General features: G+C 33.4%; 2 protein-coding genes across 3 annotated transcripts; both read right to left on the bottom strand.

Moving 5' to 3' along the window:
* Positions 1 to 549: 549 nt before the first annotated feature.
* On the bottom strand, positions 550 to 3,823 carry LOC116033055 (protein CHROMOSOME TRANSMISSION FIDELITY 7-like). Its single transcript, XM_031275813.1, has 8 exons — positions 3,469 to 3,823; positions 2,777 to 2,913; positions 2,678 to 2,734; positions 2,568 to 2,635; positions 2,324 to 2,419; positions 2,144 to 2,212; positions 1,492 to 1,841; positions 550 to 976 (listed from the first exon to the last, which is right to left on the bottom strand). Exons 1-8 carry the CDS (start codon positions 3,621 to 3,623, stop codon positions 838 to 840), a joined length of 1,071 nt encoding a protein of 356 aa, XP_031131673.1. The 5' UTR covers positions 3,624 to 3,823; the 3' UTR covers positions 550 to 837.
* A 5,923-nt stretch (positions 3,824 to 9,746) lies between these two features.
* LOC116029851 lies at positions 9,747 to 21,186 on the bottom strand. Of its 2 annotated transcripts, XM_031271897.1 has the most exons (21): positions 20,903 to 21,186; positions 18,669 to 18,940; positions 18,075 to 18,156; positions 17,878 to 17,950; positions 17,575 to 17,697; positions 17,254 to 17,423; positions 16,904 to 17,053; positions 16,322 to 16,471; positions 15,561 to 15,621; positions 14,919 to 15,211; positions 13,840 to 13,971; positions 13,317 to 13,436; positions 13,053 to 13,139; positions 12,613 to 12,735; positions 12,359 to 12,479; positions 12,133 to 12,258; positions 11,637 to 11,771; positions 11,401 to 11,531; positions 11,059 to 11,199; positions 10,119 to 10,442; positions 9,747 to 9,954 (listed from the first exon to the last, which is right to left on the bottom strand). In XM_031271897.1, the coding sequence occupies exons 3-21, from the start codon at positions 18,129 to 18,131 to the stop codon at positions 9,859 to 9,861; spliced, it is 2,613 nt and encodes an 870-aa protein (XP_031127757.1). In that variant the 5' UTR covers positions 18,132 to 18,156; positions 18,669 to 18,940; positions 20,903 to 21,186; the 3' UTR covers positions 9,747 to 9,858. The 2 variants fall into 2 exon arrangements, with proteins under 2 accessions (XP_031127757.1, XP_031127752.1); XM_031271892.1 differs by lacking the exon at positions 18,669 to 18,940.
* Positions 21,187 to 21,678: the final 492 nt, after the last annotated feature.

The following is a 21,678-nucleotide window of genomic DNA, read 5'->3' as shown; positions in this document are numbered from 1 at the left end:
GTATTAATTTTTTCAATTGGTCTTTTCTCTTTGTAATTTTAATACTTTTTTCAATGAGAATTTATGTAAGCACACCATGGGCGATATGCCGCTATTTGACTAATTTTATAAATAAAGGTACTAAATACTAACGTAATGCCCTTAAATTATATAATCAATCTTTTAAATATAATTATATATATATATATAAAATTATAAACAACATTTGCACATCGTATTTTTTTTATATAATTATAAATAACAATGCTTTGATAGTTTAATTAATTTATATTTCCAAACGACTTTGATGCTTATTTTGGTAAAAAAAAATGATTTAGAGAACGCATTGATGCATTAATGGAGTAAACCTGAAGAAGACGAATGCATTAATGGAGGACGCATTTTTTTCATTGATTTGAGTCGTTGATCTAGATTTGATCAACGGCTCAAATCTAACACCATTTTCACCTAGGAGCATCTCCCCACCAGAACTCAACCATATATATATTATTGAATGTGAAGTGTGAAGAACTTCATTAACTTTGTGAACAGATAAGAATGTGAAAATGATTCAATACTCCAAGAATATATAATTAATAATTTGCTATATCTATACATTGATCACAACTTTTACTGGCTAAGTAGTGTAGTGGTGTTAATATGCTATGGAGGACCAAAATGGATTGCATAAGACCCTCTTACAAATTACTAAGACAATCTACTAGTCAAATATAATGTCCTGTGAAGTGAAGCCTACTGGCTACTCATCAAAGTATAATTTATCCAATTCAAATATAAGAACCACATGAAAGATGGATTAAGCAGTACCTAATGAGAGTTGCTGAAAGAAGATGAAGCCTACTTAGAGCCACTGGAGGTGTATACGAAGAAGGATGAACTGCTAGTATAGCTGGATATGAATACCTTCCCAACTGAAGTTGGCTGAGAAAATGCGAGCTCTGAGCGCAAGAGAACTTGACCATTGCAAAAACTTTTCCTGCATTAATTAAAGCAATAAAAGTCGAAGAAATTCAGTAAAAAGTAGATAAGCGTCTTGGAGAGTTAATAGGAAAGAATTCACTGTTTCAAGCAAAAAAGAATTCCCAGAAGAATGAGTTACAGGCAATGCAGAAAACTGAAATGGTTTCACTCATTACAGAAACTGAGGCATTTGATCAAGATTCCTTGTTGAAGCCTTGCAAGCAGTTATTAATTCAGTTTGCTCACTTTTGAATGCAAAGGCAATAGGAATATCTGTAATCCACAAGTTAAATACCTGTGTATTTATATCCTGGTTGCCATATCTATAGTTCTCTATCATGGGGTTGACAATTATTTTTTTTAATGATGTCAAACAAGTTCTTAAAAAAAAAATTGGATTTGAGGGGAACTACCATATCCAGAATATGTGCCAATCTCTTTAGTAAGTTAAATTTTCTCAATGGGAGATTTGGGAAAACAAAATTATCAAGTCAATCCAGAAACTGAAGCTGATGAAAATATGGCTATTACCTTGCAGCATCAAGCAAATAACTAGCAATGTGTTTTCTTCTATTGGAAGGAGTGACCCAAATGGCTCTAATGCCACACAAAGCAGGTACAGCTTCCTTCTCACACAAGATCACTCCATTTAGGTCATCATCTAAACCATCGAGTCTTTCTTTAGGGGGATCTCTTCTTACTTTTTCCCGTTGAAAACTGACTCCTCCAAACTGCAGAACTGTAGATCTCTGACTTACTTCCCTTTCAGCTGCAACACTAGACTTCTTGCCTTGCGAACTAGAGACAATTCTATATGCCTCCTTTATAGGTTCTGCAACCAGGCATCCACCAATTCTTCGAGAAGAGATGAACAAATACACCTGTAATAAATGGAAATACTTGAAAGTTGCACTGGGAAATATCTGTCCAAGTCATGGAAGAATGGAAAAGAATGTAAAATGTGGAGGGGTATCAACAAGATAGGAGTATACACAACGTTGAAGATTTTTATTCATATATCAATAACTAGCAGAAGAGAAAAATATAAGCTTGCTTGAATGTGAAACAAGGAGATACAAGTTGCAAGGAAGTACGATGTGGAAAACAACTATGCATACAAGAAATTGATCATATGATCTGGAGTTTAAATGCTAAGCAACATAATATTAGTAGTTGTTGGAACCTTGCATTGCTGATTATATATCCACCCTTCACCAAGTTCCACCTCCATCATCTTTACAACTTCCTGAACCTGCCAATATACTAGAACCTCAGTTAATTGCCTAAAAATTAACTACTGAAACTAGTGTTTCTCGTGGAAACAAAAATATGGCAGGATATGTGAAATAAAAATATAGTTCACCTTGTTTCTCCAAGGAGGAGAGTCATCATTTAAGACCAAGATAATGCGTCCTGCTTCAAATGAAGGAATTGGAATAATTCTTTCATTCTGCCAGCCCTGGAAAGTAAATCAAACAACCAAGAAGGGAGGAAATAGTAAACCAAGTATTAATAGTATGTCTATGCATAAGATTTACACAGAAAAAAAAAATGCAAGTTGAATAAAAACAAGTGAGACTAAGGCTTGTGAGTTTAACATGTAAAACCTTAAATGGGATTCCAACAGTGTAATTCTTGTGAAATGCCTGGTGAACCTTCTCGTCCCCTTCTTGACCAGTAGCATACTGGAAGTTGCATACATTGTCCCCTTCTTGACCAGTAGCATACTGGAAGTTGCATACATTGCAAGTGTGCAAGAAAAAATCAGACTGACCAAATTCCAAATGAAATTGGGCATATTTTCTCTTCTTATTACCAAATTCCAAATGAAATTGGGCATATTTTCTCTTCTTATTCAGAACTTTTCCAGATGTGGGCAAACCAAATTTCACAATTGAGCTCCTAGAATCAGTTTTCTTGGGTGCTTCACCATTTGATCCATCCTTGCTATCACTGTATTTTGGTAGCAGAACAATTGACAAAGAGTGAACACTACTTTATTAGGCAACAAAATTTCAAGCACATGAAACACAAATAGTCAAATACGGAGTTACAAAAATTAAGAAGGGAAAAAACTGTATAGAAAAGAAAATACTAATACAATCATTGGGGAAATTGCTAGTTATGAGGAGAAAAGTTATACTAGAATCAAAAAGAACTCAAACAGCTGCAGCATGCTTCAAATTAGAAAAAAAAAAATGAAGAAAATCTCCAAACAAAGAGGACAAATCAACCAATCTCTTTTAAAAATGAAAAGCAACAACCAGCACAGTCAGTCTCACTAAGTCACTTATTAGAACAAGCGGGAAAGAAATGACCAAATAAACTGAGAGAAAACAGAAACTATATCCATTATTCACATTTCACATCTACATTGAAATAACCCTACAAACAAAAACCGGAAAACAATAAAATCCAAATTTTCCTTGAGGTCATAATTTAAAAAAAAAAAAAAAAACATGAGATTTTAAAGCTAATAAGGAAAACTTAAAGTGATAGAGATCATACCCACACGGTTCAGAATTTCTACGCTTATACGTAACGGTAATATCTGGGTAATTCTTTTTTGTGCCTTCCCGGTGGAACAAATCACTGGAGATGGAAGAAGCGTCAGCGGTCTTGGAAGTGCAGGGTCTGAAAAAGGCGTTAATCTTCGATTGCATTCTTCAAATTTTACTCTATATTCTTCTTGAGGAACACAGGAAGCTCTTTTGCGATAGCCTACGAGTTCCAATCTCTGGAGAGGCAGAAGAAGCATCAAGCTAAAAGCTGAATCAAATAAAGGTGGGCATTTAGGTATTCAGTTTGTTCAGTTTTGAAAAAATAAAACGATTCGGTTTAACATTGTAGTTCGGTTTGGTTCCGGTTTCGGTTCGGAATTGGTTCAGTTTGAGAACCCCAATTCCCAAAAATTAGAAGAGGATTGATTACAAAAATTACTAAATTAATGTTGCATGGCTAAGCATATTCCACTGATACTCCATTTATTCCTCATTTTGAAAATGCTTGAAAAATAAATACAGAAACAGTACAGAATAAAAAGTTTCAGTATAAATCCACAATTATCTTGCAAGTTAAACTACTGTTGAAATTACTTGTGCTAAATTTCATGATGACTTTTGTAACTCCCTTGAAAATGGTCTATAAACTGACCGGTTCCCTTCAAGTAATATGATGTATCCCACAATGTTCATTAGATTGACAATTACTAAAAGACAATACATTAGAATGCCATAATTGTTGCCATGAATCTAAGAGCATCAATACATAGGTTTTTTTGTAGTTAATAGTACAGTAACACATGATATGGAGGAGAGAGAAGAGAGGTGAGAGAAGAAATGGGATCATCTGCAAGAACTTGGTACTTGTAACAGTAACCATTGCGTACGGAGTAATAAGTCACATGCTCCACGCGTGCATGGCAGCAAACATTGTGCCCAGAGGGCACGTGTACTGCACGCGCCCATTGGGCACGCCTGACAAAGATTTATATTATTATTTTTTAAAAAAAAACTAGTTTTTTTTTCTTCACTCCCATTTTCTATTTCTTAATCACACTTACAAAAACTACTCAAAAACCACAAAATAACCACACTTGATATTTATTCAATGTGTAACTACGCTTGCTTGCAAATGAACCTTATATGATAAATCTCTCATCACCATAGCTAAGGAAATTTGTCATCTGGTATTAGAGCATCACTATACTTTAAACTTTCAGGGCACAATAAGAAAAAAAAAAAAAAAAAAAGAGCTCACTATCACCGACCACACTTAAGCAGCTGAAGTGTATGCTTCAAGGAACTATGCTTGCCGTTTTCCATAAAAAGTTCAATTTTTCAATTTTCGGAGCAATTTTTTTTTGTTTAAAAAAAAAAACAAAAAGCTAACTGGAAGAGCTCACTATCACTCTTCACAATCTAGCAGCTCAAGTATATAAAAAACACGCGAATATCAGAGTTTCACAGCAGAAAAGATCAAACTCGCCATTAAAAGAATCTATAGAGTATATCAAACATCATCTAATAAATAAATTTCAGATAGAAAGACCTAGACTCGAGCAAAATTCAGAACCCTAAGATGATGAGATCAATGCAGATGAAGAATAACATCACAGCAAAACAAACCTAGGACAAACACACTCATTCACACGCAAATAAACGAATTTGAGCTGATGTGAAGTTCAGAAACTGGTACGTGAACTCGAAACTTGAAGAATCACGGCTCCGTAACTTCAGAATCCGTGCCTCGAAGTAAGAACATTGTGCTCAATGACAGAGGAGGGAGGGACGGAGGGGGAGAGAGGGAAACAAATTTTTTTATTTTAAGAAAAATAATTAAAATTTTCTTTCTGAATTATACTTTATCCACTCAATTACTCTTTCAAAATTAACGATTATTTATTTTTGAGAAAATCGCACTTTTGGTCCCTTAATTGTTGTTCGATTTGCAAATGCGCTTCCGATCACGCCCTCCTATCTCTTGCAAACCTAGATCGTCGTCATCTTCGTAGCAGTGAGAATATTTGGATGTTAGGATTGTTAGCTACTTAGTTTATTGTGAATTTGTGACTTGTGAATTGTGGACTTATATCTATGACTTTTGAATTTGTGGTATTAGTGGACTTTACTTATGACTTATGAGAATTATCAATTATGCATATTTGGAATTGAAGTTTGAAAATTAAGATTTGAATATTTGATAGCATACTTATTAGTTATTACTTAACAATTAATACTCTCTAATCTATAGTCTATACCCTCTAGAATGCCTCTACGGATAAGTGGAATGTGGACAACATTACAACAACTCTAGTACTCTGTACTCTACTGTCTAGACTAGCTTGATTTTTGTACAATTAATTTCATGAGCATAATTGGTCTTGCAATCTTGTTTCTTAATGTTTTGGTTAGTGTTTAATAAAGACTTATTTTTATTTTCAATCCCACAATTCACTTTCAACTCATTTCTAATATTTATTTATTTATTATTCGGTTGACCCGTTATATCGAATTTGAATCCGATTGACCGTTTGACCCGTTTTATCGAATGTAAGTATTCGTTTTCGATTTTATTTTAGATGATTTAGCCCGTCTGATTAATCCGATAACCCGAAATTTAGGGTTAGGGCTAGCCCGAATCCGAGAATAAAATAATAATTAACCGACAACTCGAATCCGATAAGCCCGACAACCCAACAGGGTTGGCCCGAAACCGACAGGGCTGGCCCGATTGACATCCCTAAGTGAGATGAATGCGCAATGGCGGATTAGGGTTGGAATGTGAAATGGGTAAAAGGGCTGAGCTAAGGTGAAATGAAGGTGGAGTGAAAGGGGTTGCCTAACCTGAGTTAAGGTAAGAAATAGGGGTGCGAAATTACCTAAATGTCCATGATCTTAATTGAAGTTAAGAGTCAAATCTGACCGAAGGACAACACTGACAAAGGTTTAAGGTTATTAGGGACCTAATTACACAAAATTGGTAGTGAGGAATCACATTATAGATCGGGTAACAATTGAGGGGCCAAAAGTGCAATTTTCCCTTTATTTTTTAATTTAGAAGCGATGGTCAAAAGAAGAATGTTACTGTAAAATATATTGTTCATTTGTTACAGTGTTATTTCAAATAAAATAAAAGGAAAAAATATATTATCCAAGTCAATACTAAATCACTCAATATTTAATAAGATAAGATATATTATAACTCTCACAATTTTTGTTACGAATATAAATATTATTATTATTGACTTTTTATCTTTTATCAATACGCCATTAAATATCGATATATCAAAGAGTGACTCTTACTCAAATGAAAATATGCCCCAACGCTCTTTTAATATAATGCAATCTAACCGACTTTATAATTACATTAACGAATCGCTTATTCGTTGCATTATTTTGAATTATCGGAACTTTTTATATTCATTTTATTACTACTCATAAATTGAATGCAATCATATTATGTGGGTAGGGGAGGTTCGTATATCATTATTTTTGTAAATTAGTATTTCCGTCCGTGCTTTGCACGAAATGAATTTGTTATAGTATTTTAAGAATATTTAGATCGATATACAATTATATAAATTATAACATCGAATATTATATAGTGCAATTGATGAAATTGGTTGGATCAATTATGTTTTCTGATGTTTTGCTTGTTTGAATTAGAGGAAATAATTGTCCAATTACCCGTGCGATACACGGATAAATTTCGTTATTATATATTTTAGATAATAAAAAAATTAAAAACAAAGATTAAATTATAAAAAATTATAATATTGGACGTGTACATTTATTTAATTATAATATTAGTGTAAAAGTATTACTTAATTAACTGAATAATATATGACTTGTTTGTATACAATTATCTTTTAAAAATCGATATGTAATATAACTTATATAATTATATTATCACTAAGATATATATGGGAAGTGAGAAATAGTTTAATTATAATTATTAAATAATTTATTGAGAAATAAGCTATTAATAGATATTATTTAATTTTCATTTTACATTTTCTTACCAAATACTCCGTAAGCTTTAATTATTTGACTAATAAAATATTTAATTAATTGACAACAAACGTTTGGGCAGGAAAATAAAACATGGGAATCTTTTTATATTTTCAATCAACTAGTAATATCAATTTTTCTTTTTTTTTTAATACTACTGAATCTGTTACAATTCTCAACCTACTGAAACACAAATAGTCAACAGTCGCCTCCATTGAGGCTCAAATCCACTTCCTTCCATGTGTGAGTGTAAATCGAGTGCCACTAGATCACAAGGTCTTTAACAACTATTACATATTAAATTAACTGAATTAAATCAATTAAACAAAATAATTCTAATTAATTGCAAAAGCCTACATCAAACGAGTAGAAGGATGGACTCATAGCCTAACGCCAACGACACTTACTAGATAATGAGTAGGACAGTTATATTGGGGGTTGTTTTGCCGTGGACCCAGGTCCACCTTGCAAGGTGGACCTGGGTCTACATTCACATACACTACTCTACATTCACATAAATTATACTTTACATTCACAATTTGTAAACTTCACATTCACACATTACAGGATTATATGTTTAGTAACTATACTCTACATTCACATACATTATACTCTACATTCACAATTTGTAAACTCCACATTCACACATTCAAAACTCTATATTCACAAGTCCTATACTCCACATTCACAACTTGAGAACTCCACATTCACACATTACAGGGCTACAAGTTGTTAGAACTTCTTAACTCTATTACAGATTCACACATGCATAACTCTACATTCACGATTTCTATACTCCATATTCACAATTTGAAACCTCCACATTCACACATTTCTGAACAACTCTACATTCACGACTTCTATACTCTACATTCACACTTTGAAACCTCTACATTCACACATTTTTAGACAACTCTATATTCGATCAGCAATATGTTTACTAATTTAAAAAAAAAAACAAAAAAACAAAAAAAAGACAAAAACGACGTAGTTTTGGACCCAGGTCCACCTTGCAAGGTGGACCTTTCCACAGCATAATTTGCCTTATATTGGTTCAAATTAAATTTTTCTGTGATAAAACACATCTTTTAACTCATGAGAATACATTTTCCGACAAATCTTGGTCAAAATATATTTATAAATATAAATACTTCCAAAAGGATGAAGACACCTTTGCCGCAAGTCCGCAACCACACTTCGGTAGAGGTTATACAAGTGCATTACTGTGATGCACATAAACTCCTAATTCTCAAAGGTGAGCATTTTCACATCTCAAAAATATTTCCTCTCAAAGAAAAGTTCATATTAACATTTCATAACCGTTTCCCTAATTTTAATTTTTTAAATTAAAAAATCAAAATCATATTTTTCTATTTAATCACTAAATTTATAGGTAATAGTTCACTTTTAATCTTTTTTTTTAATCAAAACATTCTCATTTACTCTTAATATTATTGGAACATGACCATTTGTTAAATACAAAGTAGGTTGACCTGCTTTTATGTTTTTAAAAAAAATCATAATTGAAGACCGAAATGCCGCGTATTTAATGAAATTTAAACTGTTTTGTTGATAGATAACCAAAAATGATCTTACCAAAATAATACTAAGACCATTTTGATATTTTTTATACAAAATAAGTTAACAACTATATTTTTTATGTTTAATTTTTTGAAAAAATTCATAATTAAATACCAAAGTGCCTTTTTGTATTTAACGAAATTTAAATTATTTTGTTGATAAAGCCAAGCAAGCCGTTTGTCTTGCCTTGGGCATAGAGAAAACAAAAAGATCTGGTGACTGGCAAGCACCCAATTCACATTTTTGAGATTTTGATTGCTCGTGGAGTTGGTCCACTTGCCACAATAATACTAGGACAAAAAATAAATGTTCTAAAAAAATGACTAAAAGTGAATGATCACATATAAATCTAGGTATAAAAATGAAATTAACTCTTAATTAAATTATAGCCTGTTTCAAAATAAAAACCTTCAAATTTAAGACCTATCAATTTTTGAATCAAGATTCACAAAATACAAGATGAATCATGATCCATGACATAACAATTAATTCCTATGATGCACATAAACTCTCAACAGTGAGTGACAACCACGCTTTAGTGAAGGTTATACAAGTGAACTCCTATGATGCACATAAACTCCCAACGGTGAGCATTTTCATATCTCAAAAATGAAATTTTCATATTAACATTTCATAATCGTTTCCCAATTTTTTTTTAAAAAAATAAATAAATAAAATCAAGACCGTAATTTCTAATCAATTTTAATTTTAATTAATTATAACCTATTTTTAAATAAAAACATGGAAATTTAGGACCTAAAAAGAAGAATAATATACTATTCATTTAGTGTAATTAAGCCAAATACTAAACTAGAAGAGTAGTCGTCGCAGTTGTAAGTCTATCGCAAGCTCTTTGTACCTCATGCCTTTCTTCTATAGTCATGTTATTGCCCTCTGAAGCCTGCAAACAAAACAAAACAAAACAAGAAAGAAAGAAATCTGTTGGCATCTATCTATCTGATTTAGACTACTAAAATGGCATATCCAATGCTATGCTCACAAAACAGAGTAAGTAAGATCAACAAGCTTTTGTGCAAGGCAGCTACTTCAGAGCAGTAGTCGTACCAGAAGAGCGACCATGTATTCTAGAATACTCTCGATTTCCGGCTTGCATGACGAGAGAACTCGCCTCATTTTAATATCACTGTGCAAAAGCAGGAGAACGGACACGCTTGCCACGAGAGTGCTCTTATGGTTGATTAGTGAAAATTCGTGATGGTAAGACAGTGGGGGCGAACGATTTTCAGCCAATACTGATCCCATCTCTTTCAACACTTTACTTAATAGCCCCTTGCTCCTTTGAAATAGGAAGAAGCAAGGAAGAAGATAATATTGACTTCTCTTTAAACTCGACCTGGAATTCTGCTCATTAACTTCTCCTGGAAGATCCTACATCAATAGTAAGAGTTTACTCTACCAGTTAGACTTTACAATTTCAGTATGTATTATTGATTTCTTTGAATACAAATTACTATTATTAGGAGTTGTAACTAGTAAGTCCTCAACTTTGATGGTTTTACCTAATTGAGTCCTATGAAATTTTTTTTTTGGTAATTTCACCTCTATTAATGCCCAATTTAGTCCTCGATTTTAGTAGTTTTACCCAAGTTAGTCTTCGACTATAGTGATTTTACTCAATTTGGTCATCGACTATAGTGATTTTTCTCGATTTAGTCCTTGATTCTAACAGCCAAGGACTCACTTGGAGTAAAACCATCAAAGTCGAAGACCTTGTTAAGCACAAAAAGACGTTTAAGACTAAATCGAGAAAAAACCACTTATAGTTGAGGACTAAATTGGGTATCAACTCCTATCATTAGCTAGCTAATTTAAAAGCATAACTAATTTAGCAGATCACAGTTAATGGAAAGGCTTTATCTAGCTAGGAAACACTAGACTGCAAGGAATGCAATACAAAGAACATCAAATGCAATTATTTAGTGTCATGTGTGGGCAAGACAGGTGAAAAGAGAATTGAAGGAAGTAAATAATATTTAATACTTACAGATGCAACATCTAGTAAATATTTTGGAAGGACATGGCTAAGTTTGTCGATGCTCGGTTCTGAAAGTTTTGTTGGTGCGGTGTCTATTGCAGTAAGTATCCTTAGAAGAGCATTCATGTTATCTACCGGTGGGCTAAGAAACTGAAACAAATAACAAGATGTTATCTCTAGTAAAATGTTATAGAAAATATCATGAATCTAAATAAACACACTTACAAAACTTATATTCTAATGGAATGACAAGAAAAAGTTCTCCAAAGTGCACAAAAAGCTAAAAGGTAAGTTGGGGAATAATAAAATTTAGTATAGAATTTAAGCAGACCACGGTTAATCTCAACTCACAATCTGATCAGTAATTACTCTCTCCACCATCTGGAAAATAAGACAGTTATCACCAATCTGTGACAAACCAGAACAAACTGCACTAGTAAGCGACCGAAAGGATGCACGGATTGATTTCCCCTCATGATTCTCTGCAAAGGATCCAATTGATAGGTTTAACCATTATCAAAATCGCTGATCTGGTGTTAAAGATAAAATTTAATATCCAAACTTGGATAACAAAATTAAGAAATTACCAGGATAAGCATGGAAACGTGAAACCAAAGTGATTAGAAAACTAATGTAATCTGCAATCTGGATATGTCCTGCTTTATAGGCTGTGTGCAGAACTTCTAAAATACGAAGAACTAAACATGGTTCAAGTTCATGAGCTGCAATGATGTGAGAAGAAAATCAGAATGTTATACAATATTAACTAACTATTTGTAGTTCTAGCTCATGGTTGGTCTTATCTTCCATACTTGTTAACTACATGTTGAAAATGAATTATAAATAAATAAACAAATTTGTAAAGAAACAACTTTCTTCTATGTACACTGGTGGTCTTTTCAGATTCCCCTTGATTAAACCATGTGAATAATAAATAAGATATTTTACTCCAACATTATGGATGGCTAACATTTTATACCATGCCATTAATAAATAATACTGTAACACTGAGAACTGAGAAGTTCGATAAATGAAAATATGAAATCAAGAATCAATTGTGGCATACAGATGGGGACTACTTACACAGGCAACATGAAACCAATGACTGAAGTATTATTGAGTCCAAGATAGAGAAGTAATATAGGCAGCAGAGGGAAAGTTCTTGAATATCTCCAGAAAGCGTCATGAAAGGGCCATAGCTTACGCCTCCTAAGGTCAACAAAATACTGTTAATTGGAAGCAATTGATATGAATGAATCAGGAAAAAAAGAATACTCAGGTTGGAATCAGAATGAGGAGCTGTCCTAACCTTCATCGCAGGTTGTGCTATAAAAACCTCGTAGTATGTACTGCATCTCATCATATTCCTTTGCAAATGGGGAGTCAAACTCAGCCGTTTGCCCTATGCGAAGTTGAAGACTCAACACAGTCTGGATAAAGCAAACCATACTAATAAGGAGAAAAAAGATGGAATTCAAGACCAAGATGGTGACACGTAGACTGCTTGTCCCTCTTTAATTTAGACAAGCCTCCAGAGTTAATGAGAGCAAGGCAAATATGTACCTTAGAAGATAGTGGATGTTTATCACCTAAAACAATTAGCAGAGAAGGAAGCTCCCTTATCCAAGTAATCTGATAATGTAGCAGTTCTAGATCACTTGTATCCAGGTAAAGCCAATCATGTTCCTAAAATTTGTACAGGGAAGTTGAGATTAGATTCACACTTAAAACATTATTGGCAACTGATTTATTAAATGTGTTTTGAGATTCCAGAATTAATGATGTCATTTTACAGTTTCACACCTCCAAGAAAAGGAAAGGAAAAAAGAAAAAAGGACATATTGCTGCTATCCAACATGTTTCTGCAGAATATGATAATTTAATGAAAGCATCAAATCACTATCCCTATATATTGTTTAGTTTACATAATAAAAACTATACAGTAGCAGACAATTTTTGCAGAAACACTCAAAGGACACAACTGAGACCACAAGGAATCTTACAGAGAACATCATTTCTTCAATTGCAGAAAGGCAAGCTAATTTCATCAAAGACTCCGGGCTGCAACTCTTGAAAACCTTAGTAAAAGCCTGCAATGACAGTACAAATTACGGAGTATAACTTTATGAAAATAAAGTGCAACATTTTACAATATATACCAAGGATTTGTACTACCACATCCCTCTATCACAAGGATCTTCAGATCTTATCACTCTTTCGAAACAGATAAACAACTAAGTATAAAAGAACAAGTTTGGTCTAAAAACCTGAAGAATGCGAGACTTCCAAAAACCGGAAACTCGCATAATAAGTTCTGGAGTGAATGACACCAATGCAAGCAATGGCTTTTCATGAATCACCTTACTAGACTCCATTTGGTGGCAAATCTGCATAATGTGGGCAGGCTGTTACTATACGTGCAATATAAAGCACTACACAAACATTCCATATCAACTTATCAATGATGTTTTCAAGATCTAATTGAATTGTGAAAGAAAATATAAGGAATACCAATAAAAACACAGGAGGGAAAACTTAAAACTTTCTGATATTGTAGAAATGCATCATTAAAAAGAGCATAACATGTAAAGATAAAATTCAAGCTTGAAATGAATCTGCAGATGAGATACCAATGGTACAAACATATGTTTCCATTTCTCAAACCATAAGAGCTGAGATGCAAATATTTTTCTCTCCTTTTATTTAATATAAATAATGAATATAAAACATACAGGATGACTATTAGTACACAAATAAGTTTAATCGTTTAAAAAAAAATCATAATTGAACCTTTTCAGAAAGTGAAATTTCAATGAACTCAAGGAATTTCTCCATCAATGCAGGGGGAGGGTGGTCCCAATGACTTATCTTCAAAAATATTTCTGTAATTACAATATTCAACATGAAATAACGATCATTTTCCTGCAATGTCAAAAGTAGAAGAAATCAGAGGAAACAATGGCACTAGAGAAGTGAACAAGGAGAGAGACAAAAGCAACTGCATGTTCAATGCTATCATCATTTGTGATTGTATTTCTTATTTCTTTTCCTTTAATGGGTGTGTGTGTATGTGACCGAGTGTGAGAGAGATTGCACGACAATTCATCCAGTCTTTTGTTTTTTTTTTTCTACTGAAACAACTAAAGTTTACATATTGATAGATTACAACGAGTTATCAAGTGCATTACCTCATAGGAGTTAAGAGCTATGTCTTATCTTTGTCCTATCCTAATATATTAATGATAAATTTCCTGCTTAATATCCTAGAACTATTCAAGGGTTGGTTTGAGGCAAGAAGTCTTTTGCTTACATGCTTGACATTTTTATGGAAAAATGAAATTTATGTTTTGGCACAAGTACGAGAAAGGAAAACATGTTTTTGCAAAGGCTTACTATAGCACATGTTTAAGGGAAGTGAACAAGAACTTCTCAGTACTAGATTTTAATAATTTTTCTCAGTTTGAAAGGAACTGTGAAATAAAACTTCAAGAGTCAAAATCCAACAACTAAGCCAAGTTTCTCATAGTTTATGGAATTCATGCTACCCAAGTTCAAGTAGCAAACTAGCAACATCAAATGTAAAGACTTGAAATTGGGACTTTAACAATGAAAATGAAGGCAGAAATAAGATTAGTGGAGAAAGGCCAAAAAAGCATTTTAAATCCCAAAAGATTTGGACAAACTGCAGATGCAACTTCTTGCATTTCAAGTCCATCAGTAAATGATTCAAATATATAATTCATAGTACCTGCTTCTCAAACAAATTAGTTGCCAACATCTCTAACAAAAATTTTTCTTGTTTTATTATCTCCTTTTTCTAGCATAAAATACAAACAGAAACTGTTCTTGTTTTCAATAGGAAATCATACCTTCTTTGAGAGGTCATGAATTGGACTGAAAGGAAACTCATCCCAAAGCTTTTTGAGTGCCAAGAGTGAAATTCTTTGATCAGATATGTTGACATGTGTGTGATGGTAAGGAGATTCATGAATAAAGAATCTGACTAGAAGATCTATGTTTTGAAGTATAAGTAGCATACAATCATAGGACTGGGTGTCTATTTGGGGCATGGTATGAACCAAGGGACTGAAGTCCTGGAAACAACTAACGAGAGCAGGTAAGAGATTCTTCAATTTCTCCACAACACCAGAACTAGAAAGCCCTACAGAGAATATGAGAAAGGTTAAGTACTTCAGAATTCTTATCCACAATGAACACTTAAAACCCTATTTGTTTGATATGAAACAACAAGGGAACGGGATGAGAGAAAGGGGCAATCCAATTAACAAACATAAAATTTCAGATCAGAGCACCAGTCTCCCTCCCTCATTCACAAAAATAGGAAGATGAGAGGATGCATATAGGAGAAGAGGGGGGAGGGGAGAAAGAGAGAAGTGGGGAGCCAAACATAGGAAAGAAAGTCAAGAAACTGGTAAGATTGTCATGGTACAATAATTTTTAATTTGCAGAGATTGTAAATAAAAATAGTAGAAAAGGTATTTTTTACTTACCAGAGGAATCACTTGAAATGTCAGGAACAAAAGCGTGCAATGTCACTTGAACAGGAATATCCTGCAAAAGTTTAATTTGACCATTTTGAAGACAGAAGAATAAATAAATAACCAATGAGCACAACTTTGACCAACTTTAAGATATAACAACCTTTGAACAGAGCATCTTGCTTCGGTCACAACAGCATAGAGAATGGAAGCAACAAGCCCAAGGGATATGATCAATAAAAACAATAGAACTAGCATAACTCCCCCAAATTTTCACAGAATAATCAATAGCAAACCCAATAAAATAATCTTATTTAATGTATTTTAAAGACTAAAATAGAACATATTGATACTGTCACAACAGAGACTGGCAGTTACAATAGCTCAAGGGCTATCAGCCTATCAATAACAACTGCAGTTTAATCTTTAATGCATATCAAATATTAAAATTGACACACAAATCCCTACAGACATAGCATATTGCTCCAGTCTCAACTCACAACATAGAGAATGGCAATAACAATAGCTAGAGGGAAATCAGAAACACTCAAATAACTAACAAAACCAATCCACCTCATCACAAAATTATATTTATAAAAAATGAAAAATAAAATAAAATAAACCTAAACAATTTTGCACAAGTATCTTTAATGCATTTTGAATATTTAAATAAACATAAACAATCTTCATTAAATTAATGCTTTCGTACAATCGTACCACACGTTAAAAAATACAGAGTAATAATTAAACTAGAAAGGGCTCATAGCACATACCTTCTTATCTGAGTGGTCATCGGCACTCCTATTTTTGAATGGTAACAGTGATAAACAACGAACCAACCCAGAAAGAGCAGTCTTTAGTTTTCCTTTGTCTTGCAGGAAAAATTTGTTTTTTTGCAAAATATCTCCATAGTTTTGGAGAATCTATAAATTTACAGTTGAAAAGGAAAAAGGTCAGAAAGATGAGAGCAATAAACATATGGAGAAGAATATAAGGTTGAACACAATCATCAGTAAGAACCAAGAAAATGAAGCAGCCCTAAAAGACTGTGTAATAACATTATGTATTGGTAACAACCGAAAAGCAACAGTAAGTCTGATACAGGAGACACCAAAAATGAACAATAAAGCATAAACAAACAAAGATGTATGTATTATGTTTCAACAACTAAATCAGGCAAGATTACTTTATTGACTATAGTTTGCAAGTCTAAACTAAAATTGAAGGTAAGGCACCTTAATGTATTTGAACTATACTCATACATGCAGTAGACAAGGAAATGCATCAATGAATTCACCAGTAGCAATTAAAAATGTATGAGCAAATCCATTCACTTAAAGAGAAGGTTCATCAACCTTTTCTGCGTACATGGAAAATGTAGATGGATAATTCTGGATGACAAGGTCAAGAAATTTGAAAGCCATTAATCGCACTTCAATTGCTAAATTTGTCATTGCGCTGAATATGTACACCATTATCAAAGATATAAATGGCCCCTTGCCATCCTGAAACAGGAGAAGAAAATGTATAGCTGCTGTTGATTTATTCAAAATATAATGAGATAAACTATATGAAAAGAAATTGAATACATTCTTGTGCACAACATTCACCTAAATCATAGCAACCACACTATCTGTTCAGTGATTATCATAATGAATACTACTCCTGAATTAACTAGGGAACTACAAAGCACATTCGAGAATACCTCTACACAGCCAGGAAAAATCACTGACTTGAAGAGTTGATATAGTGTTTCGCGAACCAACTTATCATCATCACTAATCCGTCCACGCAGTTTCTCTATAACAGCAAGTTTGTGCAGCTTCAGTTCAACTGGGTATTTAAGAAATATATCCTTGATTCCAACCAATGCATCTGAGATGAAAACACATAATTATGTAAACTTCTACTGAACTCATAAAGGAGATCGAAAAACACTCATCCAAGATGCATTTAGCTTAGTCTTATGATCAATTGTTTTTCAAGTTGAAGTCTCCTCAAAAGTTAAAATGTCATATGGGAGTACCTTTACGGACTCTAGCATTGTGATGACTTGTTTGCTGAAGAAGCTCCTTCAAGGTTAACCCTTTCTTACTCACAGCTAAACCTGCCTTCTCCAAAGATACACTCTGCTCGGGAAGAACAATGGCTGTTCATGGAGTTGGGACACACAATAACATTTTCATCAACTACTTCAGTAGCCATTGCCACTTATTATGCTAGTCCAATGAGCTCAACATAATTTAACATGGAGTTTTGGCAGCAAATACAACTTATAAACACAAAGTAGGCTTTCTCTTTAATATATATATATATATATATATATTACCTTTGGATTTGATTTCTGTGTTAGTAGAGTTCTTTGGCGGGGGCAATTTTCGACCAACTTTTCTTCTTATTTTCTGAAAAATCAAAATCAAAATCAAAAGAAAATGTTGCATTTGCGTATAAACAACTGACCAATCGGCAATATGCTTGAATTTTATCCCAAACTTCTAAATTGAACGAGCAAATTGAAAGAAATACTTTGAAATCAACGCCGCGCTTTTGCTGCTTCTTTGATTGAGCTTTAGACTTCACCATCGTGGTAGAGATTCTGAGATTTCAGCTGTCCAGGATTGGGAATATGGATAAAGTGATGAGATTATGAGAACAGAGAGTAATGTGGGTTTAGGGTTTAAGGAACAAGTTATTCCACAATTAATAGTTAAAAATTCTAATGTACAAATGTACAATACTACATAATTCCAAATAAAAAATAAATAGAAAATTACACTTGAAAATGTCTAAATATAAAATATAACAATCTCACAAGTCCAAAATAACTCCAAGTCTCCAAAGATACTAATTTCCAAATGTCAAATTGCCAATGCCAAGTCTAAACAGTAAACACACAATACAAACACACTGCCAAAGTACCAAACTCCAGAATTAATTTCCAAATACTAACAAGTATTCAAGTAACAACATAGTCCAGTGAGCACGATACGATTTTGTATGAAATATGAAAAAATTTAATATATGAAATCCAGAGAGTAGCAACAATGACAGCATATAATGTATGAGATCCCTTTTAATTTTAATATGTAAAAAAAAAAAAAAAAAAAATTAAAAGTTTACCCTGAGAGTTGGAGTTATAGCGACTTAGTGAAGCACAGCCACAGAGGGCTAACTCCTTACTGGCTGAGTAGCTGAGGAGCGAGGCTGAGGATGTGAGGACTAAAGAGCGAGGGCAAGGCCGGAGGGCGTGAGGGTGTGACCACCTGACCGGAGTGTCGCCGTGGGTGGAGGCCGGAGGGCGTGAGGCGCAGAGGACCGTGGAGAACCGTCGTAGCGTTCGCGTCTTCTGGGATATGCTATTTTGTGTTTTTTGTTTTGTATTGGGCTATTGCCTATTGGATTGGGTCAAAACATTAAATGGGCTAATGGCATAATGAATGGGCTGACTGGCAATCGGTTATGGTCACTGACCAAAACCGAAAGCCCATAACCGTAGAATAACCAAAAATTGAAAAGTCAAGATCTTTTTAGCATCAATAACCGAAATCGACAGAAAATCAACTTTTTTCAATCGATTTGGTTATCGGTTATCGGGCGGTTAACCGATATTTGCTCACTCTAAAGTAGCCTACCACCTTTTCTTTGCATTTTGAACTAATTGAATTTTTATTTTTATTTTAAACTCTAAAATCCTTATAAATTGTAAAACCATAGAGTATCTTCACAATTGTAATATTCTCTCACTTTTAAAATGCCATATCACTAAATTTGCAATTATTCACTATTCACTCCCCATCCATGTAATTCTCTCGAAAAATACTATATGTACTCCCATTCTCTACTCCCAACTTTTACACACACACTTAAAATTTTGATGTAGACACTTTTACATGACTCACATGAAGAAAATAACCTATTAGCACTCCCCATATCAGGGAGTAAATTTGAGGGAATAAGATTTTGGAATACATATAGACATGTAGTAGAACTCAATTCTCTTTTCTTTCAAAAGTGGTTCCACTTTTATATCACATTATTAAAAAATCAATAAAGTACTAATAATAATAATTATTATTATAATAAAAATAGTAATAATAATAATTCCAAAAGTGGTTGCTGAGTTCTGTTGTAATTCTGACAGGAGAATTGCAAATTTTGCAATTATTCGCCTGTCAAAATTGCAAAACCCATTTACGTGGCAATTTTAAAAAAAAAAAATAAATAATAAAATTGACACACCATCTCACAATTGCTGTAATTGCAGCAATGCAGATGGCCTTAAATTATACAAAAATAACAATTAGGCTTTTACCTTTTAAAAGTTTTAAGTAAACATTTCAATTTGTCATTTTGATGCATATAAACCTATTAGCTAGTAACAACCTGGTATAAACAAATAAAATCTTATATGTACTTAGTTGAATAAATGATTCAGCCATACTTGTTTATTAAAAAATAAAAAAAATAAAATAAAATAAAAATACAATTATTCAAAAAGGAAATCCTAACCTAGATTCTCAATCCATTCTTTGTATGTTTTCTAACTTCTAATGATGCTCAACCTTACCTAAATTCCCAAATGACGAGGAGTTGTCAATTTGGTTGAATGGAACTCGGATCTAAAAATCCAAATATATTTTTCCTTGCCAACTTAAATTCATCATAAAGAAACCTATTCAAGAATACAACAAAAGTTTTTGCTAAATTAAACAAGGCAATGATGAAACTTTGGTCCTACTTTTGAAAGTTAATACTTGCCTACTCCTATAAATTTTCATCATGTGAAACTTTGGTCCACCAGTCATACTCAGGATTGGTCTTATTATGTTTCTCTTACACTAGAAAACTTGTATCAATTTTAGTATGTAGCAGATCAGTGAATCTGGTGAAATGATGAACTAATCTTATTCTCTGCATAAACTTCAAACAGTTCTACTACAGTTGATTTGAAATGGTGGACTCAACTTATCCTCCTGATTGAGTCAACTAAGAGAAATTTTTTGAAAGACCTATGTAATGCTAGGGTCAAAAGAGGTAAATACTTCCAGACCAGTTGACTGACTAATTCCCTAAAGACATACATAATGTCATCCTCAATGAAGATGTCAGTTCACTGCCACTACTAACCCTTATTGAACTCAGCATGCATTTCTTAACATCTTATATTTGTTTCTACACACAACAGTGTAGACTTGCACAACAAAAGGTAGCTATATCCATTATTAGCTACAGTTAAGTTCCAAAGAGAAGCAATTGCTAGTATTACACTCAAAGTATCTAACACTGATCAGATAAATAATAAAGCACACAAAACTCAGGAAAAAAATTTAAAATAAAATTTAAAAAAAAATTACCGTGAGTGGCTGTCTCTGTTGTCGGGCTGAGCACCGCCGGGGCAATGGAGACGGCGACCAGGGATCAGCAACGATGTGGCCGCCGCTGGGCTGAAGGTGAGCGGCGCTGTGGCCGTTGGGCTGAAGACGGCGACAACGTGTCTGGCCTACAACGGCGTCAACGGGGTCGAGCGGCTGATGGCGGCGGCAAGGGCTGAAGGTCGAGCGGCTGAAGGCGGCGGGTCGAGCGGCCGAAGGCGACAAGCTTTTGAGGAGAAGCGGGAATTGAAGCATGAAGCAAGCGCCAAAGCCCTAATTAACTATACTTTAATAATTAAAAAAAAAAAAAAAAAAAAAAAAAAGAGACTAACTCACAGACTAAAAATTAAACAAATTAAATTTAAAATTTTATATTACTAGTCTATCAAACTTACTAAAAGACTAACTCACTATCAGACTTAAACAAAATAAATTAAAGAGTTAATACCCATCCTGGGCTATAGTGGTTTTACTCAATTTAGCCCTAAGCGACTTTTTGTACTTAATTAAGTCCCAGACTTTGATAATTTTACCCAATTAAGTCCTCCGTTAACAATTTCGTTAGTTGATGGTTAAAAGTAGGGTTAATATGATAATTTATCATCCATCCTCCCTTTTGGTCAAATTGCCATCTTCTTCCTCATTTCTCCTCCATCTTCTTTTTTATTGTAATTAAAAAAAAAAAACTTAAACTAGCAAGAAAAATTGTGAAAAAGAATGGAGTCAAGGGCGTTTGAAGTCATGGAATAGCCTTTGAT

The sequence above is a fragment of the Ipomoea triloba genome, chromosome 1 (genome assembly GCF_003576645.1).
Source record: "Ipomoea triloba cultivar NCNSP0323 chromosome 1, ASM357664v1".
NCBI classification, from domain to species: Eukaryota; Viridiplantae; Streptophyta; class Magnoliopsida; order Solanales; family Convolvulaceae; genus Ipomoea; species Ipomoea triloba.
The sequence above is the reverse complement of the archived record's forward strand: the minus strand, read 5'-3'. Positions and strand labels throughout refer to the sequence as shown.